Below are 11922 nucleotides of genomic sequence, written 5' to 3'. Positions count from 1 at the left end.
ATTGGTTCATATATATAGAACTTCTAAGAATTTGAGTAGTGTGGTTGTCAATAATGGGTAGAATTGGTGAATGTTACACGTGTGTAAAGTGATCACTTAAACCAGCCTATGACGGTCGTAAGCCCCGTAAATGCCCAGACTTCCATATTCTTCTTCATCTTTGATGAGATGTCAAAAAATAATATGAAAATAACTCCTGTAATTGGAGATAATCCAGATTTTGTGAACAAGTATTTGGACACACTCAAAATGTTGAATAAATATTACTGTGAAAAATTACTTATATTTATTTTACCCCCCTTGGGAATCGAACCCGGGACCTCCAGAACGGTAGCCGAGCGTGCTGACCATTACACTACGGAGGCGTACAAAAAAGTGCAAATTACTATATGTTTATTTAACCTACCTCATTAGGGCTGGAATTACTAGTAAAAGTTAACGAGCTAATTACGTTTAACGAGTAGATAAGTTTAACCTTACTTTTTAACTTTGCTTCAAAGCTTTTTTCTTTCTTTGTTTTAATGCAAACATTACGTAGTCAAAATTTTATCATTTCACTGTGTTTTTAACCTAATTAAAAATATATAGTATCAATCTTAAGGAAAAATTATTAAAAAATTATTTAAAGTGTATGCAATGTGCTTTAAATGCTTTACACCAGTATTGTTTTATCATATCAATAAAATAAATATTTTCAGCGTTGAAATGGTTATAGTTTTTTTTCCAGTGATTGAAATGGACGGGAAGTATTTCGGCGTAATTTATAAATAGTGTAACGAATCATTATGACATATTGATTGATAAATATATTTTTTACTTGGGTGAATAAATTGAATTGATAATTTTTAATATTTTTCCTGTTCATATAAGTAAAAATAGTAACATTCTTATTGCTCGTGTATTATTTCCTTCCGATTGCATTTCCATTAGACAACAACACATACGTAACATTATAGGGAATACTACATTATAAATGTAATGGATGGTAAGTAAATTGTTTCGTCTGTAACAATTAATGGATAAAGAGTTAAAGACGCCATGAATAGTGTACTCTCAAATTTACAAAGTCAGTATGTGACCAGCTGCGCGAGAAGTCACACGTGTTATCCAAGCACAATTTTTTTCGAAACTGAAATAACATTGAAATTTGCCGAATGAATATTTTTATGAGAAAAACTTCGTTTTTAACCGCTTATTTATTGGTATATTTTTTTCTCTCCAATGTTTGTAGAATTGTAGCTCATCTAAAAACAAAGTTGTTTTATTTTAGTAAGTTTATAAAATATGCCTAAATATCTGCACTGTCGCGGACTCTTAAGTCAGAGTTTCTCGGTTCGAACCCACTCTACCACAATTTAATACCTATTTCTAATAATGAGGCGCTTAGGCTCTCAGAAATAGTATATAATTGAAATATATGTGTTAATAATAAGAACAACTATTTTTCTTTAAAAAATACACTCGTTTTTATTACTACGTGGCGTCCGGGGGTTCCATAATGTATTAAGGACTTCATACTTTTAAATCAAATTCACGATCAACGAGCAATTGACTTTTCATTATTTAATATTTGATAATGTACAAGAGTTTTCGTACACCGGATACCTTTACAAAGGTAGGTACACACGTTGTACTTGGCACACGTACATACATGTAAATGAACTACGGTTCTCGAGAAAAATGAATTATGCAGAACTTCCCACTAAAAATATTGCATTTACGGTGTTTTTTGTGATGTGTATAAATCATTCAGCGCATGCGTGTTAAAGAAGTGTAAATTTAAATCATATAACAACAATTTTATGTCGGTTAATTTATGACGCAGTATAAAGGCACGTGTTTTAATCGTTGGTATAATTTTAATCTGCCTTTTGAAGTTACATTTATATATTATATTTTTAAATAAAAGTCGTAAGTAAGGATCGTTTTTTATTTAATTTTAAATATATATACGAGTATATATACAATTACATATATATTCAAAACCCTTATCCACTCCCAATAAGCGCAGTGTTTTCTTGATCGTTAACACATGAAGGAAAGGTGATCAGCCCTCCGTATGTATTTTTATACACACATATACATTTTAGAGATGTCAAAAATAATATAAAAATAATTCCTATAGTTGGAAAAAAATTGTGAACAGTTATTTGGACACACTCAAAATGTTGTTGAAAATTCATAATTTTACATGTATGTCGAATATGTACCATATGATACCATGTATACGCTGAACTAAGAAATGAAACTAACAACAAAACACACACACACACACACACTTACTTCTTCTTCATGGCTACATCCCAGCTTATTGTCCTTGTAGACTGCTGGAGTCAGCTCTCCTCGTCCTCAGATTATTTGTCCCTCTGTCCTGGATAACGTCACCTAGGCCATGCCTTTGAATCATGTTATCTTTCTACTTCACCAATGAATTCCTTGGTCTTCTTCTAGATAACCTTCAAGGAAGATCCATTTCTATTGCCTGGTAAACTGCATGTTGGGGTTCCCTGCGTCCTATATGCCCATACTATCTCAATTGTATTTCCTCTACTTTCCTATTAATGTCTGTTACGCCATATGGATATTACACACACACACACACACACACACACACACATGAGTAAATAAAAGTATTTCTTGAATGTTTTTCGCAGATACTTTGTGACACATTTTACACAAGAACCTTGTCATCATCAGGGTAAATTTAATTCTAAAACATTAAAAACATTAAAATACTCAATTACATTCCCTTACCAAAAACTTCCACACACTCCGTAAAAAATACTAAATGTAATTTTTATAATGCATTGCGTAGCAACCCCAAATAACAAATAATGAAATCACCCAAAAACAGTATGAAGCCGCGCGCGCATACACAAAGTGTAACACACACACAAAAACCTACTGTGCTGAATTTTTAGGAACAGAAATTGGAAAAATATAAAAAGTAGGACTGTTACATGAAATTAATTGATTATTAATAATATTTAAATTTTGTTTTTTCGCTTTTTTAAATTTTAATTATCTCTAAATTTTGCAATGAGTTTACTTTTTTATTAGAATGTAGTATTTCAATGCCATTTACAAAATTAAAAGAATGATTATTATTTAATATATGTTCAGCAAATTCAGAAAAATTATTCTTATCTAAATGCCTAAGCATCTCATGTGTTCTTTTATTCTTGTACTGAAGTTACGCGTTGTATAATAGTATGTTGTTAATAATAGTATCTTGGAGATTTGAGCCCAACAATATATTATATCAACAAATTAAAATTAATGATAGTCAAACAACAAAATCACAGAAACACATCAAACAAAAGACATATCTCTTTTGCTCAAAAAAACTTTGATTATTATGCAATAAAGTTGTACAACCTGTTTTCATTATCCGTAGTCATTAAATTACGAAATTAAGTATAAAAAGCAATCATAAATGAATAATGGAGGTGGGTAGTTCTGAAACAGATCGCATCATTCGGCCATATTGTATTTGATTGCATGTCATAAACCATCGAATAAATATAATCTTTTCTGTAACATTTTGAGTGTGTCCAAATACTTCTTCAAAAATCCGGGTTTTCTTCACTTAGGTGTTATTTTTACATTTTGACATCTCAACGTGGATGTAAAAGGATATGGAAGAAGAAGAATATTGAGTTTTTAAATGCCTTATGACCTGTCAAAGGTTGGGATTATTGTTTTTATTGCATTTTAATATTTAAAATGTATACTTTAGAGGCTTGTGCTCTTTATCCTAGGGTTTGAAATAAATGAAATAAAATAAAATAAAACATATACATACATATAAGTACATAAACCTTGTACATTCATTAAAAAAATAAAAACATAATAAACAAAAATTTGTTGCAGAGACCCACCAAGCCACCTTGCATATCTTGTCGGTGGAGTACTTTTTACATACGTTTTTATTTTTTTTATTTATATTAACTTTAAATACACACAAAAAAATAAAGAGAGCAAAAAAAAATTAAAACCAAAATAATCACAGAATTTATTTACAACATTTTGAGTGTGTCCAAATACTTTCATATTATTTTTAACAAATAATATGAAAGTGACTCCTGTAATTGGAGATAATCCAGATTTTGTGAACGAGTATTTGGACACACTCAAAATGTTGTAAATAAATTATCTGGTCAAATTATAAGCTTAATAATAAAAATGAAAATGGTATTTTCTGGCGTTTCTCATGTGTGTGATTATAATCCAGGATTCGGACTTTACATACTAATATAAGAGTTTCTGCTTAGTAAAAAGCTTCTTTACATCTCACCAATAGATATCTCTAGTGAAGTTCCAGTGATTCAAGAACAAGGTTTCTAAATTGGTTCATATATATAGAACTTCCAAAATTTTAGTAGTGTGGTTGTCAATAATGGGTAGAATTGGTGAATGTTACACGTGTGTAAAGTCATCACTTAAACCAGCCTATGACGGTCGTCAGCCCCGTAAATGCCTAGACTTCCATATACTTCTTCATCTTTGATGTAACAATGTCAAAAAAAATAATACAATATGTATAATGTGAACTGTTCAGTTCTCATTCATTATTTTAAATTTTTAAATGTTAAATTATTAAGAATGAGTAAAATTGGACGAAACGAAATTTGACCCAATGTATCGCTCACTCCTTTCAAGAACGTCATAAATAAAAAAACTTGATTTTTCAGGAAAACATTTTTAAAGTTTAAAAATTTAATACAATGTATTAAAAATATCAAGCCACTTATAGAACTTTTTACTGTGCAACAGATCTTTTTAGGTAAAACCTGAAGGACTTCCATATTCTTCTTCATCTTTGATGAGATGTTAAAAAATAATATAGAATTTATTTGTTTGAAGTAATATAAATTAATGAATAAATATAACTCCTTTTATTTTCACATCTGTAAATTATCATTTCTCATATCGATATGTATATCTTGTACATGTAGGTATACCAGTCCCAATTATCGCGTACCTTTTATGTATATCAACCTCAATCAGTTTCATAATCTTTCTGAGTGAAACTGACGACCAAAATTATACTTAAGTAATGAATTATGTGGGTGTAATTTATGTAAAACCTATTTGAAATAATTTATCCAATTAAAACGAGAACCGATATTCAATTACTTACGAATTATTACCTACAAATTATTTTAACCGGTTTTATGACCGTATTGTATAACATTTGTTTGTGATACAAAAATAAACTGATAACTTAAAATCAATTATTAACTTCTAACTAGTAGGCCAAATGCAGTCGAATGCGTTCTCTCAAACGAATGTGAGGCGAAACGTTGTATAGTATGATAGATGTTCGAATGGTCATAAAATGAAAGAATGCAATGCTGAGATAAAGTTAACAACGGTATGTTGAGTGTCGATGGTTTTAGCATGTGAATTGAATAAGTGAAAATTTTGAAGATTAAAAAAATTATGGGGAAAATTTCGTTGGCAATATAAGCAGAGAAAGAAAGACCTAGGAGAACTTGGCAGTATCAAGTATTTAAAATACTTGGTCGCGAATTGAAATAATCGCGGGTACGTATGAAGAGATACATGAAGGTGGAAAAGGAAAAGGTTGTTTGCTAAGACAAATTGGTGTGGCATTCTATTCTCTCTCCCTACCCCTGCGGAAAACGGCGTGATGGTTAGTTAATTAATTTATGTTTTAATTTTTAAATCAAACACACATTTTTTGAGTCAACTAAGTAGTATTTAATTGTTAAAAAATATATAAAAATTAATATTGTTACAATTCGCTCATTCCTTTCAAGAACGTAATATATCAAAAATAGTCAATTTTCAGTTGTGCATGTTTTCGGAATGCCCAGAAAATGTACTATATCCCAGCAAAAGAAGCATATTTTAAACATTATATTACCCGCTACAGGGCAGAAAGTGTTGTTTGTGCATTTTGAAAAAACGGTAATGTGTAATTATTTTTTAAATATATTAAATATTTTTCAAACGGAGAAAAAACCTTCAGGGTTTACCTAAAAAGATCTGTTGCACAGTAAAAAGTTCAATAAGTGGCTTGATATTTATTTTTAATACATTTTATTATATTTTTAAACCTCAAAAACGTTCTCCTGAAAAATCAATTTTTATTTTATTTATGACGTTCTTGAAAGGAGTGAGCGAATTGTTTCACCCAGTAATGGCATTTTCAAACGAATGTAAAGATTAAATTAGTTAATTACTTTCATTAATTGATTCGGCAGTCACTTTGTGGTAAAATCTATCCATTTTTAATTAATGTTTTACTTAGTAAATACCACTATTTCTTAAAATCTACTGTGACACGTGTTTCGATGCATTCCGGTGTTTGAAAATGATGCGAAATGCATCGAAACACGTGTCACAGTAGATTTTAAGAAAAAGTGGTATTTACTAAGTAAAACATTAATTAAAAATAGTTAATTACTTCGTTAGCAATTATAAATTGATGTGACGGCCATTAATTTCATATGTATTTTAAATAATTTTTCAACTATAACGATGTTTATTATTGAAATTGCATGGCCTATAAAAACCATGGCATATATGTTTATGTATATAGCTATGACGCAATTTTAATATAGTGAAAATTATGGAAATACTATTGGAATACCCCCACTTTGGAGAAAATTTTACTTTCTTCGACTCGTATGTGTACTATAAATATACCCCTCACGCATGTCTACCATCATTCAGTTCTCACAACTCAATTGTTACTTTCATTTTACTTTTCATTGCAAGTAAACAAAATGGCCGGATATTTTCCGGTGAGTAAACAAAGATGATGAATGATTTTAATTAAGTGTTGGTGTGGAATTGATATTATGTTATGTATGTTTTAAATTTTGAGTGTGTCCAAATACTTGTTCACGAAACCTGGATTATCTCCAATTACAGGAGTTATTTCCATATTATTTTTTTGACATCTCATCAAAGATGAAGAAGATAATCTCACCAATAGATGTCTCTAGTGAAGTTCTAGTGATTCAAGAATAATTATTTTTTGACATCTCATTGAAGATGAAGAAGGATATGGAAGTCTGGTCATTTACAGGACTGACGACCGTCATAGGCTGGTTCAAGAATAATGTTTCAAAATTGGTTCATATACATAGAACTTTGATTTGAATTTAAGTAGTGTGGTTGTCAATAATGGGTAGAATTGGTGAATGTTACACGTGTGTCAATTGATCACTTAAACCAGCCTATGACAGTCGTCAGCCCCGTAAATGCCCAGATTTCCATATTCTTCTTCATCTTTGATGAGATGTCAAAAAATAATATGTATGTTTTAGTTGGTGTTAAAACGTTTATATATTTTTATATTTTGTGCGTTTTTTGTGCTTAAGGACGAAAAATAATTTATAACTATCGTAGCAAATTTATATGTGTGGCCTATATATTTGTGGCTATTTTTTATAATTTGTATTAATGAGATGTGATAATTAAATACCATTTTCAAAATTAATAAAATATGTGACGTAATGGTTTATGAGATGGAATTTTTTATCGTTTAGAAAATAACTATTGATGTAAAAATAATGTAACGTCGATAATTTATCGAAATTATCACATTCAAGTATTTTATTGGGAAATTTATTGAAATCATCATTTTCAAGTATTTCCTTAAGAAATTTGCGCTACATAACTAACTCACTAAATAACAAGCCCATCATGTCACTTTCCCACAGGGGTAAGTAGAGAGAATAGAAAGCCACACTAATCTGTCTTTACAAACAATTTTCGCCCCGTCCACATTCATACATTTCCTCGTATTTACCCACCGATTATTCAAACTCTTGATCTGACCACTCTTTTAGCAATTCAAATATTTGATAATGCCAAGTTTTCCTCGGTATACCTTTTCTTCTATCAACCACATTCGCCTAGTAAATTTCTTTTAATTATAATTTTTTCACTCATTCGATTCACATGCCCAAACTACCTCAACGCACCTTTTTTTATTTTTATCAATATTTCATTATACCTTGCATTTTTTCGTTATTTCACCATACGAACATCTATCAAACATCGTTTTGCCACATATTCATCTGAGAGATCGCATATCGACTGCATTCATTCGTCAAGTTTTCCTCAGACTTCCTTTGCTTCCATTGCCAGCTACATTCATTTACGCATGTGTATGTGTTCATGGTTATAATTTATCTAGCGCGATAAGCTGCCAAGGAGAACGAAATATTGAGCCGTTGATATGTTTTCTTATATTTATTACATCGGAAGAGACTACTTCCTGTTTTGTTTGCTATATTCAATCAAGGGTCAACGCCTTCTGTATTAGAAATTTCTTCCATTGATATCTGTCTTCATAGTTAGCCATCCAGTGATTAATGCCTATATCATTATTTTCTTTTTTTCATCTCACCAATAGATTAAACATATATCTATAGTCTCTAGTGAAATTCTAGTGATTCAAGCACTACGTTTCGAAATTGAACCATATATATAGAACTTCAAAGAATTTGAGTAGAATCATGGGTAGAATTGGTGAATGTTACACGTGTGTAAAGTGATCACGGTGTAAAGTGATCACCTATGACGGTCGTCAGCCCCGTAAATGTCCAGACTTCCATATTCTTCTTCATCTTTGATGAGATGTCAAAAATTCATAAATAAAAAACTATGTAAAATTATGTATTCAAGGTTAAATCAAACACTGATTTTTTTAATCTACTAAGTTGTATTAAAAAAAAACACATAAAAAAGTAAGTTTGTAACAATTGTTTCACCTTGGTGGCATGGCATTTTCGAATGAATGTAATGATTAAACTGACTGATGGTCCTTATAAAGCTATATATTTCTAGTTACTTAGTAAATTCTTATTAAAACATTATTACGTACTGGAAGATGCCTGAAAACATTATTTTTTATCAAATCCAAATCCTTGTTCACAAATCTAGGTTTATCCAGTTAGAAAATATGAAATATTAACATCTCAACATAGATCAATAAGAATATGGATGTCTTGGTATTTCCAGGGCTTACGACCAGTAGTCAATGGTGGGATTCAGCCTATGACGGTCGTAAACCCCGTAAATGCCCAGAATTCCAATATTCCAAATACAGAAAGTATTTAAGCACACTAAAAATGTTGTATATGATTGCCTGTGTTGGATATTTTTACCCCTTTGTCTTTGAGATCTTCTTCGCGATTTGGTACCTAGAGGTATCTGACACATAACCATTCGCGGGTGTCTTTTTGGAGGCATATTTTAGACGCATCTACTATTGAAAATTGTCCCACCGCATTTCCGGATCTTGTACAGAAGCATCTAGGTTTTCTGATCCTCTTTCAAAAGGTGCATCTCGTATACGCCTCCTCACCAGTTTGACAGATTGTCAGCGATATCTGATATATATTTTGAATATTGAAAGCATTAACTTTGTGGATCATTATTGATGTATTATTTTTTTAAATAAAAAGACTTTGTTTTTTGATCCACTCAAATTTTTATTAACAACCAACTAGTTTCGGCAACAACCTGTTGCCGTCTTAGGGGCTTAAAGTCATAATTTAAACCCTGAAGAGGGCAGCAGGTTGTTGCTGAAATTAGTAGGTTGTTAATAAAAATGTGAGTGGATCAAAAAACAAAGACTTTTTATTTAAAAAAATAATATATCTGATATACCTTATAAGGACTGTAGATTATAATTCCACCTGACTCCATCTCTACAATCCATTAATGGGTATTGGCCAAACTATTTAACTAAGAGCCTAATTTTCTAGATACATGCAAATATATCTGTAGACCATAGAAAGGTATACATACAGGATGGCGCAAAATTAATCATTTAATTTTGATTTTCATTAACTTAGATTTTAGGTGACGTAAATCTTTATTTGGACCTGAGCAAAAGGTATGTAGACCTTTTCTGTCTACTTTGCAAATATCTAATATGATTGACGTACGACGTCATTTGCAAGAACTATGTATTAATTTTGCGCAACCCTGTATATTGAAGAATATCAATTTAGAAAATATGTCTAAGGAAAATGGTAGTTAATATATACCACCTGTCGATATAGTTTTCTTTGGTGGGATACAATTTTCTACATGAAACTTTTTAAGCACAAATATTATTTAAAAAATTATCTTATATTGTTTTCTTTCCGATATTGAGTCACACTACCTATCAACTGATTTCAATAATTTATTTTTATAAAATAATAGGTAAACACGTTTTCTCTCTCTAAGCATATGTCTTTTTTTTAAAGAGAAATATTTGTGTTTTAATTATTTACAAAAATCAATTTCGTACTATTTCTGTGAGCCTTACCGGCTTTTTATATAAAATAGGTATCAAATTGTGATAGAGTGGGTTCGAACCCAGAAACTCTGACTTAACTGTCCACTACACTAACCACGGTACCACAACGCGAAACCATTTTCTTCTTCTGTGCGTGTCATGTCAGGTTCCCCTGAAGTCACTTGAGAGTAATTGACCTTGTCTTGGGCAGCTCTAAACAGCACCTCGACGGTCCTTATCCCCGTCCAATCTCGTATGTTCTGGAGACAAGAGATCTGTCGTTTACCCACACCTCGTGGACCCTATGTCTAAATTTATATGCTGAGATAAAAGACTTTAAACGGCTTTGACCCTATGTCAAATGTATATTTCTATGTATATCTTCCAACTTCGAGCTCAATTATGACGGTACCAATTAAGTTAAGAGTAAAGTATATAATAACAAGAAATGTTAATTACAGAATTATATATTTAATAAAGGTTTGTTTGATTCATTACTGATGAAAAAGATGTAAATTCGACGAGTGATCATAAAAAGTAATTTGTGTTTCTTTTTTTTTTCAGTGGATATTCTTCGCTGCCGTGTTGATAGCGATGACAGCAACATCTGTAGATTGCCATTCGAAGCATAAGAAGATTGTCATCCATGTACCTTACCACATCCACGAAAAACACCACACCCACACCATCCACAAGCACGTCTACCACAAGGAGGAGGAGAAGAAGGAAGAGAAACCGAAGAAAGCCGAGCACGATTGGCACTCTTTCGAGAGCCACTACACCCCTATCAAGCACAAGGAAGAAAAAAAGGAAGAGAAAAAGGACCCACACAAGTTCTCGACATACTCGTCTGACTTCAGCAAGAAATTCTATAAAGGACTCGCTCACCAGATCACGAGCTATGGAAATCATAACTTCAAAGGACATAAAGAGACGAAGTTTTTCTAAACAGTTAACCAATTATATCAACCATGTTATTGATAATTTTAATACTTTGTATTATTATGTACAGACTGAATAATTATAATTATTTTAATTAGAAAAAATTGTGCGTTTTATTATTTTTTTCCTTATAATCCTAGATCAAGTCAATGACAGCATTTACAGAGGACTTTATCATAAGGATACTGTTCTCTTACCTTATTTTATCATTAACGTTGTCTTTTGCAGTCTAAGGGCGCTTGTCCACTATCCGGAATTACACACAATTTTACCCTCCGGCACGTCAGTAAGCGTTTTAAAACGATGATTGTCTTGGATTGGCTTGTGCTTTTGTCCATATTTCTTCGGATCGGTGCTCTTGATCGGTGGGTGAACACGTTGCACGTAAATTCGATTACGCTAAACTGTCATAGTCGTTTTCATTTTTCAAAACCGGACTGCCGGACGGTGAAATCCTGTGTAGTAGACAAACGCCCTAAGGGTGAAAGACTTGACTCATAATGTGGCCAAATCGTAGTCGTACAGGAGAAAGTGACCAACTACCAAAACGTAAAATGTTGAGGAGGACTATTTAAGTCACTTTTGCTTGGCAAGAAAATAAACATCAATGCAGTTAGTCATTTTTACCAAGTCAATTTATTATTCTTCCAAGTTTAAAATCCTTTGGGATTTTTTCAGGGCAATATTAAGCTAGTAAGATATCA

The 11922-nt window shown here is 31.5% G+C and overlaps 1 protein-coding gene across 1 annotated transcript; it reads left to right on the top strand.

Moving 5' to 3' along the window:
* Positions 1–6720: 6720 nt before the first annotated feature.
* LOC148313179 (uncharacterized) lies at positions 6721–11273 on the top strand. The gene is made up of 2 exons (XM_088267031.1): positions 6721–6776; positions 10841–11273. The coding sequence occupies exons 1-2, from the start codon at positions 6759–6761 to the stop codon at positions 11222–11224; spliced, it is 402 nt and encodes a 133-aa protein (XP_088123157.1). The 5' UTR covers positions 6721–6758; the 3' UTR covers positions 11225–11273.
* The last annotated feature ends 649 nt before the right edge of the window (positions 11274–11922 follow it).

This window comes from Brachycentrus maculatus, unplaced genomic scaffold (genome assembly GCF_059751285.1).
Source record: "Brachycentrus maculatus isolate JH-2025_06_01 unplaced genomic scaffold, ASM5975128v1 h1tg000017l, whole genome shotgun sequence".
Classification (NCBI taxonomy): domain Eukaryota; kingdom Metazoa; phylum Arthropoda; class Insecta; order Trichoptera; family Brachycentridae; genus Brachycentrus; species Brachycentrus maculatus.
Note: the sequence above shows the minus strand (reverse complement) of the source record. Positions and strands in the feature narration are given on the sequence as shown.